Source organism: Protobothrops mucrosquamatus, unplaced genomic scaffold (genome assembly GCF_001527695.2).
Source record: "Protobothrops mucrosquamatus isolate PMUCROS unplaced genomic scaffold, P.Mucros_1.0 scaffold440, whole genome shotgun sequence".
Taxonomy (NCBI): domain Eukaryota; kingdom Metazoa; phylum Chordata; class Lepidosauria; order Squamata; family Viperidae; genus Protobothrops; species Protobothrops mucrosquamatus.
In genome coordinates this window covers 542,810-562,040 of record NW_015386764.1, presented here as the reverse complement: position 1 = coordinate 562,040, position 19,231 = coordinate 542,810, and the positions used below count along the sequence as shown (strand labels likewise).

General features: G+C 43.2%; 1 protein-coding gene across 1 annotated transcript in view; it reads left to right on the top strand.

Annotated features, from left to right (window-relative positions):
* SHROOM3 (shroom family member 3) overlaps positions 1-7,623 on the top strand; it is a 28,430-nt gene extending 20,807 nt beyond the window's left edge. Inside the window, exons 5-7 of the mRNA XM_015816379.1 lie at positions 3,069-3,219; positions 4,121-4,393; positions 7,263-7,623. Coding sequence (XP_015671865.1) covers positions 3,069-3,219; positions 4,121-4,393; positions 7,263-7,604 — 766 coding nt within the window. The 3' untranslated portion in view covers positions 7,605-7,623. The remainder of the gene's footprint in view (positions 1-3,068; positions 3,220-4,120; positions 4,394-7,262) is intronic.
* Positions 7,624-19,231: the final 11,608 nt, after the last annotated feature.

The following is a 19,231-nucleotide window of genomic DNA, read 5'->3' as shown; positions in this document are numbered from 1 at the left end:
GATAGATAGATAACCTTTATTGTCATTTTTACTGTGGGCACAATGGCACACATTAAAAATGAAATTTAGTTGCTTGCTCTCAAGTGTACACATACATAACACACATTTAAAACGTACTATATACAACATATGTATAGACATACACCCTTAAATATAAGTAACATATAAATATTAATCACTGTCCATCTTGAATACATAACGGAAGGAGGAAGCTTTAGAGTTCACAAGGTTAATACTATCTATTCTACAGGATAGGACGATCTATATTTGACTATATAGGACTGTCTATATTTGTTGGCTCATCCGCTTGTCTTTCGCCATTTACATTTAGCCTTCCGAAAGAGAACTCACTGTGTGGTTGTCAAAGATGCTGGATTGTGAGAAGACCCAAGCTCTTGTCCTCCCCAGTCACCCCCCCTCAGCCCTAATCAGCGTGAGGGTCTGGAACAAGCCACCTCATTAATCCCTTGATTGCCTCAGGCGTTGATTGATAGCTTCGCTGGAAGAATTAGGCCAAGCAGACTCTCTGTAGCTCTGCAGGATAAACACGAAGAAAAGCAACCACAGCCTATCTCAGGGGCCTTCAAACTTGGCCCTTTTATGACCGGTGGACTTCAACTCCCAGAATTCCTCAGCCAGGCACCCGCTGGCTGAGGAATTCTGGGAGTTGAAGTCCACAGGTCATATAAAAAGGCCAGGTTTGAAGACCCCTGGCCTATCTGATGTTTCTGAAAATGGGCCTAAATATTCTATAGTCAGATTCTTAGGAAAATAAGCTTTTGAGGAATCCTTAAAAGGCTGGCCTCTTAGATTGTTTTTGTTTTTTGTTTTGTTTTGTTTTGTTTTGTTTTGTTTTGTTTTGTTTTGTTTTGTTTTGTTTTGTTTTGTTTTGTTTTGGAGGAATAGCCTCACACCCAGCCCATCATTTTACATCTATATGCTACAAGTTTTGTTTTGTTCCCCCTATTATCTATGTAGCAAATGGTACTTTTTGCTTAAATGTTATCTGCCAAAGATTTGTGGTTTTTTTTAAACTTGTGCATTTTGTGCTGCAGTTTAAGTGGAACGAATAGAGTAAAAAAAGGAAATAACAGGTCATCCTTGACTTATGACCACAGCTGAGCTCAAAATTTCTGTTGTTAAGCGAGACAGTTCTTAAGTGAGTTTTGCTCCGTTTTATACGACCTCTCTGGCCATAGTGGTTAAGTGAATCACTGCGGTTGTGAAGTTAGTAACACTCTTGTTAAGTGAAACTGGCTTTCCCCATTGACTTTGCTTGTCAGAAAGCCGCAAAAGCCAATCACATGAACCCGGGGGACTGCAACCGTCATAAGTGTGAACCAGTTGACAAGCATCCAAATTTTGATCACGTGACCCTGGGCATGCTGCAACAGTCATAAATGTGAAAAACGGTCTTTAATCGCTTTTTTTCAGTGCCGTTGTAAACAGTGTATGTAAATGCATCATATTGGTATTTGCTGTTCAATTATAAAAATTAATAAAAATTTTATAAACAGTCACTAAATGAATGGTTGTAAGTCAAGGTCTACTTGTACTCAAAGAGAAAATGCCTTTAACGGTGATGAAGAGCTACTGCAGGAAAATTTAATGATGATGATGATGATGATGATGATGATGATGATGATGGAGGAAGAGACTTTGGAGGTCATCTAGTCCAACCCCCTGCTCTGAGACATGCTTGCCCATGATGATAATAATAATAATAATAATAATAATAATAATAATAATAATAATAATAATAATAATAATAATAATAATAGAGTTGGAAGGGATCTTGGAGGTCTTGTAGTCCAACCCCCTGCTCAGGCAGGAAACCCTATACTATTTCGGGCAAATGGCTGTCCAGTCTCTTCTTAAAAACTTCCAGTGTTGGAGCATTCACCGCTTCTGGAGGCAGGTTGTTCCACTGGTTCATTGTTCTAACCGTCAGGAAGTTTCTCCTTAGTTCTAGGTTGCTTTCCTTTTGCAGTGTGCAATTTAAATAAGAGGGCTAGGGAAGCCTTTTAAAGTTTTAATTTGGATTCCTGTGCTAAAAAAGGAGGCTTAAATGCTTTATGATACCTCCGTGCAATTTCTCCGTTCACTTGAAATTAAACTTGAGAATCAAGTTTCTGCAGAAATATGCGATTCTTTAAGAGATTAATGACTGGGGAGATCCTTGGAAGTTAAAAAAAAAAAAAGATAGTTGGCTTGCACCCTCCAGTGGTGGTCTGGTGTTACCATCAAGGTCCTTGAAGAACATGTCCGTGATAATAGAATAACAGACTAGCGACCTTGGAGGTCTTCTATCTAGTGGAACCCCCTGCTCAAGCAGGAGACCCTGTGGTGGTCCAATCTCTTCTTAAAAACTTTCAGTGTTGCAGCACCCACAACTTCTGGAGGCTAATTGTTCCACTGGTTAATTGTTCTAAATGTCCAGAAATTTCTCCTTATTTCTAGGTTGCTTCTCTCCTTGATTAGTTTCCATCTCTTGCTTCTTGTCCTGCCTTCAGGTGCTTTGGAAAATAGCTTGACTCCCTCTTCTTTGGGGCAGCCCCTGAGATACTGGAACACTGCTATCATGTCCCCCCTCGTCCTTCTCTTCGTTAAACTAGACATACCCAATTCCTGCAACCATTCTTCATATGTTTTAGCCTCCAGCCCCTTAACCATCCTTGTTGCTCTTCTCTGCACTCTTTCTAGGGTCCCAGCATCTTTTTTCATATTGTAGCAACTCATACTGGATTCCAAATAGGATCTTACCAAGGCATAAAATGGTAGTAATACTTCACATCACTTTTAAATTGATGTCAATCATCATTCACATCCCAATCTGGACACTTCAGTGCCTGTAATTTCCACCTTGCCATGATCCCCTTTGAGACCTCTGAAAGTTTAGGTTCTTAACTGGGAGGTTGACCAATTGATATAAGCTGAGATTTAATTCTCAAAGCAACTCACAACCAGAAAGAAAAACTCATTTCTTGCAACGTATTTTAATTGACACAAGAAGGCCAGAAATATTCCTCTACATTCCCATTTATATATTTGCTCTGAACTGTGTTTAGGAATGATAAGAAGGAAGCTGCTATAATGGCGGTCACCTGCCCGACGTATTACAGTGTGTCGGTACCCAAAGCTGAACTTTTGAATAAAATCAAGAATTTGCCTGAAGAAGCAGGTGGAGATGATGAACAGGTGGACATCAATGAGAAGAAGGTGAGTTTTGAGCATGTCCGGTGCAGAAGGGACTGGCATACTCTTAAGCAGAGCTGTGTGAATCCGAAGACATCCATGGAATCAGAGATTTCCATCGAAATGACAAAAGCAGCATGCCACTGTTAGGATGTCAGCTCCACCTTTTCACAGTGCATGCACAAAAGGGGCGGGGCCTGTACTGCACTGATGAAATGCTATTGTCATTTGATTTACCCTGTAATGATAAGAGAGAGGGAGGGAGGGAGGGAGATGGATGGATGGATGGATGGATGGATGGATGGATGGATAGATAGATAGATAGATAGATAGATAGATAGATAGATAGATAGATAGATAGATAGATAGATAGATAGATAGATAGATAGATAGATGATGGACGGACGGACGGACAGACAGACAGATAATAGATATAGTAGATAGGTAGGTAGGTAGGTAGGTAGGTAGGTAGATAGATAGATAGATAGATAGATAGATAGATAGATAGATAGATAGATAGATAGATAGATAGATAGATAGATAGATAGATAGATAGATGATGGACGGACGGACGGACAGACAGACAGACAGATGATAGATATGGTAGGTAGGTAGGTAGGTAGATAGATAGATAGATAGATAGATAGATAGATAGATAGATAGATAGATAGATAGATAGATAGATAGATAGATAGATAGATAGATAGATAGATACAGTATACAGTAGATAGATGATGGATGGATGGATGGACAGACAGACAGACATGATAGATAGATGTAGGTAGGTAGGTAGGTAGGTAGGTAGGGAGAGAGAGAGAGAGAGAGAGAGAGAGAGAGAGAGAGAGAGAGAGAGAGAGAGATCACTCATAGGTTGTTAGTTTGCCTCCCAGTGGGGACTGATTTATGTTTGCTTCTTATCAACCAGGCTGAACTCATTCAGAGCTTGACCCACAAACTGGAGACGCTGAAGGAAGCCAAGGAGAGCCTGCTAGCAGACGTCAAGCTCAACAACACCTTGGGAGAGGAAGTGGAAGCGCTGATCAGTGGTCTCTGCAAGCCCAACGAATTTGACAAGTACCGAATGTTCATTGGAGACCTGGATAAGGTGGTCAGCCTCTTGCTTTCCCTCTCAGGACGCCTGGCTCGGGTGGAGAACGTTCTCAGCAGCCTCGGCGACGATGCGGATAAACAAGAATGGGTACGGCAATTTTCCAACCCGAACCCAGGTAGTCCTCAACTTACGACCACCGCTGAGCCACGGCTAAGCAAGACGGTCGTTAAATGAGTTTTTCCCCATTTTACGACCTTTCTCGCCACCGTTGTTAAGTGAGTCGCTGCAATTGTTAAGTTAGTGACGCGGTTGTTGAGTGAATCTTGACTTTGGTTGTCAGGAGGTCCCAACAAGTGCTCACATGACCCTGGGACACTGCAGTGGTCAAAAATACACGTTAGTTGCCAAGGGTCCGAATTTGGATCACATGACCACGGAGAGGCTAAAAAGATTGTAAGTCTGAAAAACGGTCCTATATCGGTTTTTTCGGTGCCATTGTCACTAAACAAAACTTGTAAACTGAGGACTATCTATATAGGCCAGGGGTAGGCGACCTTGGCTCTTTTATGACTCATGGACTTCAACTCCCAGAATTCCTGAGCCAGCATGGCTCAGCTTGGAAACCTCCCCCTTTCCCCTCAGCATGGCTGGCTCAGGAATTCTGGGAGTTGAAGTCCACGAGTCATCAAGGGAGCCATAGTTCCCCCATGCTGGCTCAGGAATTCTGGGAGTTGAAGTCCACAAGTCATAAAAGAGCCACGGTTGCCTACCCCTGGTATAGGGCATTCGTTGCACTTACATTCTGAAAGAGGAGAATTTAATCAGTTTCAAATTACTAAAATCATTCCCAGAATCTTAATTTTCTGTCCTCCAGGAACCGTTGGAAAGCAGAATGCAATTGTCTCGCTCTTCCCAGCCTTGAGAGTCAAAGAACGTGCTATGATCACCGTCAGTTTTTCAGTGTCCTGTCCATCTGACAAAGAGTAAAAATGCAGGAAATATTATTTAGTCGTGTCCCCTGTTCATTGCAGAGAAGAAGAAAATAATATACAATAGAATTCCCCCAGTTCTAATTTTCAGCCTATACAGATAGTCCTCGACTTACAACAGTTCATTTAGTGGCTGTTCAAAGTTCAAAGTGACTGATGACCGTTTTTCACACTTGTGACCTTTGTAGCATCCCCAGAGTCACGTGATCAGAATTCAGACGCTTGGCAACTGACTCACATTTATGACGGTTGCAGCGTCCCGGGGTCACGTGATCCCCTTTTGCAACTGAAGCAAAGTCAATGGGGAAGGCAGATTCCCTTAGCAATGGTGTTAGTAACTTAACCACCGCAGTGATTCACTTAACAGTGGCAAGGAAGGTCATAAAATGGGGCAAAACTCACTTAGCACACGTCTCGCTTAACCACAGAAATTTTGGGCTCAATTGTGGTCGTAAATCGAGGATCACTTGTATGGATGTGTTGGTTTGCTGGTTAACAGGAGATGAGAAGTTCCTGGCTATGAAGCTGTCAATCTCATGTCATTGGCTCACTGAAAGTAATGGGAGTAGAATGATACATTTACAATTGGTGGCATGCACTATAGAGATTCAAGCATCTCATTCCTGGTGCCTTATGAGGAAATTCATCTCTCCTTCTTCTGTAGCCTAGCCCAGGGGTCCCCAACTTCCGGTCTGTGGACCAGTACTGGGCCGCGGCATGCCAGCAACCGGTCCACACAAACAAGCAAAGCCCCATCCATGAGATGCAGGCAGCACACAAAACCACGCCCCCTCCGGTCCGCGGAAAAATCTCTCTCCACGGAAGCGGTCCCTGGTGCCCAAAAGGTTGGGGGACCTCTGACATAAATGACCTCTTTTACCCCTCTTTCAAACCAATGGGATAGGCAGATGTGGATGTTTGATGGTATGACAGATATCGTCGTGGGATGGAGGCGGTTCCTAGTAAGGCCGCCTTTTGCAATTGACTAATGGCGAATTTGTCAATGCCAATGATGGTGTCCAAGTGGTGCTCCAGTTGTTTTGGGATTGCACCCAAGGCGCCTATTACTATTGGTACTATCCTTGCTTGCCTTTGCCACAGTCTTTCTATTTCTATTTGTAGGTCTTTGTATTATTAATAATAATAATGATAAAGTTGGAAGGGCCCTTGGAGGTCATCTAGTCCAACCCTCTGCTCAGGCAGGAAACCCTATACCATTTTGGACAAATGGCTGTCCAGTTTCTTCTTAAAAACTTCCAGTGTTGGTGCATTCACTGCTTCTGGAGGCAGATTGTTCCACTGGTTAATTGTTCTAACTGTCAGGACGTTTCTCCTTAGTTCTAGGTTGCTTCTCTCTTTGGTTAGCTTCCACCTGTTGCTCCTTGTCCTGCCTTCAGGCGCTTTGGAGAATAGCTTGACTCCCTCTTCTTTGTGGCAGCCCCTGAGATATTGGAACACTGCTATCATGTCCCCCCTCGTCCTTCTCTTTGTTAAACTAGACATACCCAATTCCAGCAATATTATTATTATTATTATTATTATTACTATTACTATTATTATTATTATTATTATTATTATTATTATTATTATTATTATTATTATTATTATTATTATTATTAATCATCGCACAGTCAGCCAGAGGTTCAGACTGGATTTGGCATTTTTGTCTACCTATCGAGTCCTTACCAAGGACCTGGGATAGGCAGATGTGGATGTTTGATGGTATTACAGATCTCGTCGCAGGATGGAAGCCATTCCTAGTAAGGCTGCCTTTTGCAATTGACTAATGGCGAATTTGTCAATGCCGATGATGGTGTTCAACTGGTGCTCCAGTTGTTTTGGGATTGCACCCAAGGCACTTGTTGTTTTTGTTGTTGTTGTTGTTGTTATTATTACATGCCTGTGCATAGAGCTTCCGTTCTAGAAATCTCAGGTTACCACAGGAACCCACATCATCCCAGATCCGTAGTGATGAACTTTTCATTTGTCTCTTTCCTTCCCCCCCCCCCCCCATTTTTCTCTCCCAGGCTTCTCTGAACGAAAAGCGGAAGATGTTAGCAGGCCAGCATGAAGATGCCCGTGAGCTGAAGGAGAACCTGGACCGCCGAGAACGTGTGGTCTTGGACATCCTGTGCAGTTACCTCTCCGAAGAACAGCTCCAGGACTACCAACATTTTGTGAAGATGAAATCGGGGCTGCTTATAGAACAGCGGGAACTGGATGACAAGATCAAACTCGGGCAGGAACAACTCAAGTGCCTCTTAGACAGCCTCCCCACAGGATCCTTCCTCGACAGCAAAACGGCCACAGGACCTCCAGCCACCCCGGGGATCAACTCCGAGAACAGATCTACCCCGTCTTTCCTCTGACCTTCTCCAGTTGAAGCCCACATTTAAACAAACAAACAAAAAATTCTTGCATTTATTTAATCAGACACAGAGTTTAACTTTTGAAATTGAAGGGGGATTCGTTTTTCTTTTTTTAATTAATCTAGGGAACTCAAACAGCCATGAAGGCTTTATGTTTTGTTTCCCCCCCACCACCACCAAAAGGTACTTTTTCAAGGCCATCAGACTTTATTTTTCCTTAAAAGACATTTCGCTTCTTATCCGAGAAGCTTCTTCAGTTCCGAAGTTGACTTCTTGGATGAGAAGCGAAACGGCTTTTAAGGAAAAACGAAGTCCGGTGGCCTTTTGAAAAAGCACCTTTGGATCTGGATGATTGAGAAGCTCTGTAGACATTTACATTTTTTCCCCCTTCTATCTGCAATCACAGCAAATCTTGTCTGGAGCACATGAGGGAGGACTCTGTTCTAGTGGCTCACAGTAACCCAGGAAGGAATGCCTTGTGTCCTGGGGAGGACATTCGCTTCCAACCGTTCTGAGTTCAAGTCGTGCCCACTAAGGGAGCTCCAGATTAAACGATGAAGGATCTACAATAATGAAGCCTTAATTAAAACATTGCTGAGTTCTCTGCTGTGTCTTGAACAATATTTATATTTTTTAAAAGCTACGGGACAGAACCCTGTAAAGATTTTTGTACATAAACGAACTGGTGGTTTGATTCTACTTCAACGATGCGGGGAGGCTGGGGTAGGGTTTTAATTTTGGGGTGTGTGTGTGTGTGTGCTTAACAACAACAACAACCACAACAAAAAGAAGCATCTTTCCCCCCCCCACAAAAGGGGAGGGGCAAACAACCTAATGGCAGCACACCATAGTTTGGAGCGGCTGTGTGGATGATGCTAAAGGACACAACCGAAAAAGGCGTCAAGCCTCCGAGTCAGGGATTCCTCGTGCACACAAATATTGACAAGCAGTGAGTTAAATTTGTGCTTATCGGCTCGAAAATGGGACGCAGATCCAGATTCACGTTGGCAGAAGGCAGGAAGTAGGAAGTTCTCAGTTTTATGGGATGGGGACATCCCCCATTTTCGGCTCTGTGGGCAACGAGTTGCACGCTTACAAATCCATGAGAATTGCCTGCCTTTCCAGGTATTGCAGATCGATTCGTGCTCTTCTACACAGCGTTGTACGCAGGGGAGACCTCTGCCCAATTTTTCTTTTTCTTTTTTATGCTCAGCAGGATCCCGCCCGGTTGATGAGCGAGATGCGTAGGCATAGAATGTCTCTCTACCCACAATGCACCAGGCAGGCGATGGGTGGGGCGGGAGGACCTCTCCCTTTGAACCTCCGCTGAAGGTCCCAAGAAGGGACTCGAGAATGTTTTTGCACAGGAAAATACTGTCTTCCAAGACTGCGACGTGAGACCCAACCCAACACAGCACTTGTGCGAACAATACAACTCAGGAGTCAGCACGACACAGAAGCCTCTTCCTAAATTTTCCCGCGGGACTGTTTAAAAACAATAAAAGTCGGAACACACGATGCCTGCAAAGGGTCGGAGAGTTTTTTCGAGGTGGTTTTTTTTTCCCCCCAATCTCTCTTTATTTATAGATTTTTTTAAAAAAAGAAAGAAAGAACAAACAAAATCCTTGGTTGTTTTCTAAACACTGTGGTTCTTCGTTTTTGCTAACCTCTTTGGCTTGGACTTTCTGTAAAAGCGATCCAAAACTAAGATAACGTAGCACAAGGCGGACTGAACTGACAGTCACACAGCCTCTTGTTTCAATCAAAAAACTGGTTCTTTTTTTCTTTCTTAGTTCGATCCTAAGGATTTCTTCCTAATTTATTACAGCAGGGAAGTCGTTTCCTATTTCTATATTGTGTATGCACTCGGAGCTGTCACTCTACACCAGTGTTTCTCAACCTTGACAATTTTAAGGCATGTGGACTTCAACTCCCAGAATTCCCCCGGCAGCACAGGGGTTGAAGTCCATGCCTCTGAAAGTTGCCAAAGTCGGGAAACCTTGCATTAGATCGGGGGGTCTCCAAACTTGGGAACTTTTAAGACTTGTGGGGTTTCAATTCCCAGAATCCCCCAGCCAGCCATGATGTCTGAGGAATTCTGGGAGCTGAAGTCCAGAAGGCTTAAAACTGCAAGTTTGGAGACTCCCGCTGTAGATGAATTCAAGGGGCAAGAATGTATGTGATAATCTCTAAAGCAGCACCTGTTTCTTAAAGCTTTACGCTGGGCTATGACTGTAATAAAAATGTGATGAAGATGATGATAGATCAGATATTCCTAGTAAATGATCTGCAGGGGGTAGCCAAGGTTTTAACCTCTTCTTCACCCAACATCAACTTACTTATTCCTTCTGCTTGCACTTTTGGGTCCTCTAGGCCTCAAAAACGGCCAGCTGAAGAAAAAAAATGTTTAAAATGGCAAGGGAAGGGTAGGGTAGGGATGTGATAAGAAAGGATGAGAAAGAAGAAGAGGGCAGCCCTTCCTTTAATGAGGCCTGTGAGCAGAAAACAGGAGCCCTGTCTCTGTTTCAGAATGTGTAGTTTCACTAAAGTAAAATTACTAAAAAAAAAAAAAAAAAATTGGAATATATTTTAAGAGCGTTAATTCTGGATATTTTTATTTTTGTAACGCCTATGTAAGAAGAGTCTCAATGTTATAAAGCAGTTAGTCTCTCATTTTTTCTTAAAAAACAACAAAAAACAGATTCCCTTGTTTGGGTTTGCACACTGCATTAAACTATGGTTTATTTAACTCTGGGTGGTTTGCTAAACCATAACGACATGGTCCATGCATAACAGTGTTATAAAGCTATGGTTTATAAACCACGGGGGTTAAATTTATGCAATACTGACCTAAGCCAATAACAGATTACATTACGGCATACTATAATGTGTGAACCTGGTTGATGTATTTCCTTTCTTCTTCTTTTTTTTTAATGAAGCCTGTTGACTCAAAAGAATCATGTTATGGTTGCTAAAGATATGCAAGTTCAACATTTGGCTAAATACAGAGATATCACTGTGGGGTCTTTGATGCTCTCTATGCTTGGCTGTTTTCCTGTAGACGTCTCATTACCCAGCTAGGTAACATAATCAGTGCCGGTAAAGAATGGGGTTTGCTCTCAGTTTATATGCAGTGGCTTCCCCTGTTAATGTTGGTACCAACAGTGTTATATATTTGTATATAAACAGAGACTCTTTCTAGCACTGATGATGTTACCTAGTTGGGTAATGAAATGTCTGCAGGAAAAGAGCCAAACTCAGAGAGCACCAAGGACCCCACAGTTCAACCTTGAAATACAAATACTTTCTGTTATCAGTGCAGAGATACCAATGGAATCACAGGCCTTCAGTAGAAGCTATAATTGTGTGTCATGAGTGATGACACAGACTGTGCTTCTTTGGCATGATGACATGATACATCTGATGTCATTGGCATGTCCCTACACACACCCATAATTGGTAAGTTCTCAGGTGTATAGGGATGTTATGCACGTGTCCTCTCCATCCCTATCATGGCAGCCAAAAGGTCTGCTTTTATTTTATACCTGTAGCTCACCAAAAACTGTAACTAAAGAGGGAGAAACTAGATTCACACCTGTCAGCTTCTTTTTTTTAAAAAAATGGACCGTACAACTCAAGTGATAAAACGCTTCCATCTGGTACTGCCTTCATGTCCACTTCATGTCCAGATTTGATGTGGCTGCTCTTACCGTTTTATGAAAGGTTATTCCATTGCTTCATCAGTGATCTGGTTCATCAGTTCATCAATCATGAAACGCCTTGCTTGTTCAATCATTCTTTGTAGTGCAAGCCACAACTGGCTAAGTTCATGCTACAAACCAAAGCTCAAAACCTGGTTTACAAATCAGGGGCTAGGTTAACAGATCCATTAAGCCAAAATCAAGCCAACCAGGATTATAGCTTAGCACTGAGTAACCCAATCAGTCCTTCACAAGATTAGCCTTTTCCCCACAATTCCGAATTCCCAGCCAGTTGTTGGACACGGACCTATGATAGATAATTCTTAGTTTTATTTTATCACTATCAGGCAAGACTGAACAATTGCAAATTAGCTATGACCAAGGAATAAACCAAGATCTCCAAACCCGGCAGACTTGTGGACTTCAACTCCCAGAATTCTTCAGCCAGCAGGTCCACAAGTCTTAAAGTTACCAAGTTCGGAGATGCCTGGAGTAAATAAATCCACCCCATAGGCAGCATGGGTGTCTGTAGTAGGGCATGGCCCAAATGATGTAATTTGCATCATTTAAACTAGTGCTTCCCAACCTTGAGAACTTTAAGGGGTGTGGACTTCAGCTCCCAGAATTCCTCAGCCAGCATGGTGGCTGAGGAATTCTGGGAGTTGAAGTCCACAAACATTAAAGTTCTCAAGGTTGAGAAACATCATTTAAACAACATGGCACATGGCTTGTACTGGATGTCTAATCTGGATTTAGGAATTTACTCAGGTTCACCCTAGCCACGTTTAGCTCTTGGCTGGTAAAGTCCCTCACTGAACCTCTGCTAAGTTTACAAGTTTTCCTGCAGAAGGAGATGAATTGAGAGCTTTGATGGCTCATTTTTTAACAACCACACAGATACTTAACAACTTTTATGGGATCAGAATGATTTGTCAAGAAAGGTGCTTTTGTAGAGGAAGAAGGAAGATCTTATCCTGAGCATAACTTATAATAACCCTCTGCACATTTTATAGTTTAGCCAGTTGTCCCTTATGAGGTGGGTTGTGTTCCTTGGAAACCACAAAGGCTCTGGCTGGTATCATTAAATAAAATTGCACCCATGAAGCTGTGAGAGAATATGGGAATTGAGCAGATTGCACCACTTGAGGCACTTTCCAGGTGTGTGAAGTTTAATTTCCAGAATTTTTAGCAATGGTTATGCTGGCTGGGGAATTCTGGGAGTTGAAGTTCAGAGGCATTGAGGTTAGAGAAGTCTTAAGGGCCTTCTAAAACAAGGGTCTCCAAACTTGACAACTTTTAACTCCCAGAATTCCTCAGCCAGCCATGTTGGCTGCTGAATTCTGGGAGTTGAAGTCCACAAGTCTTTAAAGAGGCAAAGGTTGGATACCCCTGTTCTTAAAGCTAGGAAATTCACCAGCATTATTGTGCCATCGTGTCTTGAGAATGGTATTTGGTGGGGGAACAAATCATGTTTTAGAGAAAAGAGAAAAACTGCCCCTCACAGCATTGAGAAATGTAGGTTGGGCTCTTGGTATCTTCCCACCTGAGGAGACGGAATAAGACAGGTGGCCTAACAGAAAACTATCCATCCTTGTCCAACCTTGGCAACTTTGAGACTTTTGGACTTCAACTCCCAGAATTCCCCAGCCAGCATAGCTGGCTGGGGAATTCTGGCAGTTGAAGTCCACAGATCTTAAAAGTTGCCAAGGTTGGGCTCTTGGTATCTTCCCACCTGAGGAGACGGAATAAGACAGGTGGCCTAACAGAAAACTATCCATCCATGTCCAACCTTGGCAACTTTGAGACTTTTGGACTTCAACTCCCAGAATTCCCCAGCCAGCATAGCTGGCTGGGGAATTCTGGCAGTTGAAGTCCACAGATCTTAAAAGTTGCCAAGATTGGACACCCCTATCCTAGAGCTTACCCTGGAAAACTGTCTTTCTGCATTTTTTCTGGAACAGCAGCTGGGCTGAAGGTTTACTTCAGGCGTCTTCAAACCTGGCCCTTTTATGACTTGTGGACTTCAACTCCCAGAATTCCTCAGCCAGGCACATTGGCTGGGGAATTCTGGCAGTTGAAGTCCACAGATCTTAAAAGTTGCCAAGATTGGACACCCCTATCCTAGAGCTTACCCTGGAAAACTGTCTTTCTGCATTTTTTCTGGAACAGCAGCTGGGCTGAAGGTTTACTTCAGGCGTCTTCAAACTTGGCCCTTTTATGACTTGTGGACTTCAACTCCCAGAATTCCTCAGCCAGGTACATTGGCTGAGGAATTCTGGGAGTTGAAGTCCACAAGTCATAAAAGGGCCAAGTTTGAAGACCCCTGGTTAATTTGCTGAGCTCCAGTTTTCCTGAGTCCTAAGGTAGCAGGACATGAGTTGGGACCCATCGGAGGTGGGATGTGTCTTGACCAACTTTAAAGGGAGCCCAAGCCTTTAAAAATGTTACCTCAGGCATAGTAGTTGAGCATGACATTTTGAGGAACGTGCTTGTTTGATGTGTGGGAGGTCACACGAAGTCCATTCACTTTAGGAGATTGCGGTTTTCCAAAATTTGAGGAACTTGTGTCTTAAATCTTAATTAGAGTCTGAGTCAGCCTTTGGCATACACCTCACTTGGAAAAAAAAATAGAGCCATAGTCCTTAAAGCAATTTAATATTCAACTCACTGACGTTCATGGGCTACAAGGTGAATGGCACCATATACCCAAGGAAACTCATATTATTTTGTAAAAGCTCTCCATGCTACAAATCACCACTTTTTTGTGAATTCTCCAGGCTTCTCAGAAATCAACTCTTTCCAAAGAGGAAAATCAACCCCTTTTACACAATAGGTTTCCGCAGGCATTAAAAGTTGTTCATTATGAAACCATGGAACCCTTATCGTTGCAAGGTTGAAAGCCTTCAAATTTCAGAGCCTCCATAAACCCATTTCAACTGAGATGTTTGCTGCTACTTCAGAATTATCCCCCGGGTGATGCATGTGACAGTCTAAAATAAGCTTGCATGAAATTTCTGTGTCTTCATTCCCATTAATCTCCTTTGTTGGTACAGAACATCTGTTCTGGAATGATGGTGTGTCTCTCTTTTTTTTTAATATGTTTGTGCACAAACTGAGTGAGGGCCGTTGTTCTGTAGCAAAGCAATCAGAGTTGCCAAGCAAGGCGGTCGTTAAATGAGTTGTGCCCTATTTTACGAACCTTTGGCCACAGTTATTCTTACCGTTGTTAAGTGAATTGTGGTTGTTAAATGAATCTGTGACTTTACGTGTTGGAAGCCAGCTGGTTGCAAAAGGCAATCGCAAGGCCCCAGGACACAGCAACCGTCGTAAATATATGCTGGTTGCTGGATGTTCAAATGTTGACCCGCACGATCCTGGGGATTGCTGTGTTTGGTTGTAACTGGGGAGACCGGTTGTAAGCCACTCTTTTCGGTGCTGTTGTCACTTCGGACGGTCAGTAGGTTGTAAGTCAAGGGCTACCTGTATCTCCCACGCAATTGCGACTAGCCCAGGGATAGGCAACCTTGGCTCTTTTATGACTCGTGGACTTCAACTCCCAGAATTCCTGAGCCAGCATGGCTCAGCTTGGAAACCTCTCCCTTTTCCCTCAGCATGGCTGGCTCAGGAATTCTGGGAGTTGAAGTCCACGAGTCATAAAAGAGCCAAGGTTGCCTACCCCTGGACTAGCCCATCAAAAAGGATACCGTCACCCCATTTGCCTGCTTCCACATGAGGGTGCTGTGACATTATTGTGCCTCACTTATGGATTGTTCCAAGTGACTTCCACCTTTCTCCTGTATTTTTCTACCCATCCAATTTCCTGGTAAGGAGGAAAGGGGGGGGAACTCAACAACCACACCCTTAGGCAACGTAGGGGGACTCAAAATGGTGCAGGAATAACACCAATGCCTTATCCTATTTATCACTGTTTCTGAAATTGTCCGCCAGAGATGATTTGGGATGGTCCAAGGCCAGTGGGCAAGAACGACTGTTGACGAACAATCGGCAAATGTTAAGCTTGAGCCACCCTTTAAAAATTGTGCCTGTTGATCTCGCTGGATGGAGTTGCTACGGGAGGGGGAGTGTGAAATACAGTTTTAGTCTTGTACATGGATTGTTTGCCTGGCTAAAGGAAGAATGTGATTGTTTGGGAGGGTTGTGCTGTTCATTGGCATGATTGTTGGGGTGGGAAGAGTTATGTTAGGAATGACCATTGGCAATGGAGTGGTAATGTCTTCTTGGAAACCATTAAAGATTAAATGTTCTCTTCAATTGTTCATGGTGCAAGTGTAACTTACATTCGTTTCGTGCAAGATTCACTTCCGGGATGGACACTGCAGTGATGCACAGGTATATAGAATAAGTGGTACCTGGTTCAACAGTAGCAACTGCAAGAGGGATCTTGGAGTCCTAGTGGGCAAACACTTGAATATGAGCCAGCCGTGTGCAGCAGCTGCCAAAAGAGCCAACACAGTCCTAGGCTACATTAATGGAGGGACAGAATCAAGATCATGTGAAGTGTTAATATCACTTTACAATGCCTTGGTAAGGCCACACTTGGAATACTGCATCCAGTTTTGGTCACCACGATGTAAAAAAGATGTTGAGACTCTAGAAAGAGTACAGAGAAGAGCAACAAGGATGATCAGGGGACTGGAGGCTAAAATATATAAGGAAAGCTTATAGCAAAACGAAGCTACTTTAAGAAAATCCACCTATTATTATCAACCATATTTCACTGTAGAAAGCTCTAGAATTCAGGGGTATGTTGGCTCAGGAATTCTGGGAGTTGAAGTCCATGAGTCATAAAAGAGCCTACCCCTGCTCTAGATGGACTACAATACACTAATTTTAGATTAATTGGTGCAAAATGAATATTTTTATTTATGCATATCCCATCTTTACAAATAATTCAAGGCTGCAAACAAATCCAACACACCTTTCTCCTATTTTCCCCACAAACAAATTTGTGAGGAGAACAGCTGAAACAGAATGACTGGCCCAAAGTCACCCAGCCGGCTTTCGTGCTTAAGGCAGAACTAGAATTCACCGTCTCCTGGTTTCTAGCTTGATGTCTTAACCACTGGATCCCTAAATATCCCTAAAATAGATGCTTCTAGAGCAGTGGTGGGATTCAGCCAGTTCGCACCGCTTCGGCAGAACCGGTAGCTAATTTTTTGTTGCCCAGGCCCAGAATGGACTTCCAGAAGTGGCATCCACACAGAGAACCGGTTCTTCACCTATTTGAATCCCACCACTGTTCTAGAGAATTGCCACAAAAGACAAAGCAATAACTAGGAATTCTGTACTATTAGCCACCAAGTCTGACCCTTCTAACATTGTATTTAAACGTTCAATATTTAATATTTAAAATTCAGTGTCCGCTGGAATGTTGTAAGTTCTGAGGGGAAATACTGTACCCAGTATGTCCACATCAGCCTGACTTTACAGCCCACTTTTACCTCAGATCAGTTACCTGAAAAGCCAGAATTACATCGCACTGGCAGGGCACAGCCATTGCAGCACAGAAGCAAATGCAGGAGGATGGATTTTTGTCCCTGTTCTCAGTGTGGAAGTACTGTATGTTGGGATTATTGGAGTTGCGGAAGAAAGATCCCAGCTGTTTCCATTGAGTGGATTCAGCCAAGAGACAGCAAATGCTTTTGTGGCTAAGGCCGTTTCCCTGTTTGAGCACTGGGACAGCTGCAGATCCTTTTATTTTGCCCACCCCTGTCCTCTCAACCAGCCAAGCATTTGGCACACATGCCAGTTCCAGAAGGCAGAGTGAGTGAAAGGAACAGTTGTTAGACTGCCTTGTTGCACTTCCACCGTTCCACTGTGTAGCTGACTTTCACTTCATAGACCTTTTTATGTTATTGTGTTATAGCTATTGTCTACCTCTATGTGCCTGTTGATGGCTGAATTGCCTGAGTACCTACTGATTAGTAATGCCATCAATTATGAGGCCTTCCCTATTGAGAAAAGATATTTCAGAAATATATCACTTAAATATGACCTGCAGCTGCCAAAAAAGCCAACACAGTGCTGGGCTACATTAACAGAGGGACAGAATCAAGATCACGTGAAGTATTAATACCACTTTACAATGCCTTGGTAAGGCCACACTTGGAATACTGCATCCAGTTTTGGTCACCACGATGTAAAAAAGATGTTGAGACTCTAGAAAGAGTACAGAGAAGAGCAACAAAGATGATTAGGGGACTGGAGGCTAAAACATATGAGGAATGGTTGCTGGAATTGGGTATGTCTAGTTTAACGAAGAGAAGGCCAAGGGGGAACAGGATAGCAGTGTTACAATATCTCAGGGGCTGCCCCAAAGAAGAGGGAGTCAAGCTATTCTCCAAAGTGTCTGAAAGCAGGACAAGAAGCAACAGATGGACACTAACCAAAGAGAGAAGCAACCTAGAACTAAGGAGAAACTTCCTGACAATGAGAACAATTAACCAGTGGAACAACCTGCCTCCAGAAGTGGTGAATGCTGCAACACTGGAAGTTTTTAAGAAGAGACTGGACAGCCATTTGTCTGAAATGGTATAGGGTTTCCTGCCTGGGCAGGGGGTTGGACTAGATGACCTCGAAGGTCCCTTCCAACTTTATTATTATTATTATATATGTAGGCAGATTTGATAATAAGACTGTTTTAGAAATATGGGGCATTGTCCTCTCATACCACAAATGGTGCAACTATAGATAGTTCTCGACTTACGACCTCAGCTGAGCCCCAAAATTTCTGTGGCTAAGTGAGATGTTTGTTAAGTGAGTTTTGCCCCATTGTACTTCCTTTCTTGCCACCGTTATTAAGTGAATAACTGCAGTTCTTAAGTTAATAACACGGCTATTATGTGAATCTGGCTTTTCCATTGACTTTGCTTATCAAAAGGTTACAAAAGGCGATCACATGACCCTAGGACACTGCAGCCGTCATAAATATGAGTCAGTTGCCAAGTGTCTGAATTTTGATCACATGACCATGGGGATGCTGCAACGGTCGTAAGTGTGAAAAATGGTCATAAGTCACTTTTTTCAGTTGCTGTTGTAACTTTGAACGGTCATTAAACAAACTGCTGTAAGTTGAGGACTGCCTGTACATACATCTATTTCAGCAGTTCTATTGGTCTCATGAAACCTGTTGTGATTGGGTTTTTTTAATTTAAGTTTAGCAAAGATCTCCAAAGTGTTCTGACACTTCAGAAGATTTTACCAGATTCTACCTGCAACAGGCAACATGTAGAGCAGGGGTCCCCAACCTCTGGGCTGTGGATCAGTACCGGTCCACAGCATGCCAGCAACCAATCTGCACCAACAAGCAAAGCCCCATCTGCAAGACAAAGGCAGCACACAAAACCACGCACTCTCCAGTCTGCGGAAAAACCTCTCTCCACGGAACCGGTCCCTGGTGTCGTGATTCCGTGCCAGCCTGTGTTCCCAACAGCTGAGTCCGGGGAATCTGAGGAGGAGGTAGAGGCGGCATTTGGAGGGCCATCAGGGTCAGAGGGAGGCTCTGATGAATTACAAGACTCACGGTCTGATGAAGAGCCTGGCCCCTCCAGTCGTGTTACGGATGAAGCTCAGCTGTGTGGGGAGAATGACTCAGACTTGGAGGATTCACACCTGATGGACATGATTGATGCTCGTAGACGCGGGCAATTAGCGAGAGCAGATCAGCAGCAGTCAATACAACAACTCCAGGGGAGGAGGAGAAGGCACTGAGAGGCAACACCTTGTGACTACTTTATAAAAAGGGAAGGTGTGGGCGGTGTTGGTTGCTGAAGGCAACCATTGCAAAGTACTTCATGGGATCATGTTCTGTTAGTATTGCCGGTGACTACTTTTCTGTTTTGCATTGTGTTTCGTGTGGACAATTTCCTCCATTTGGATTGTGTTTTGCTGCTTTTGTTTCTGGAC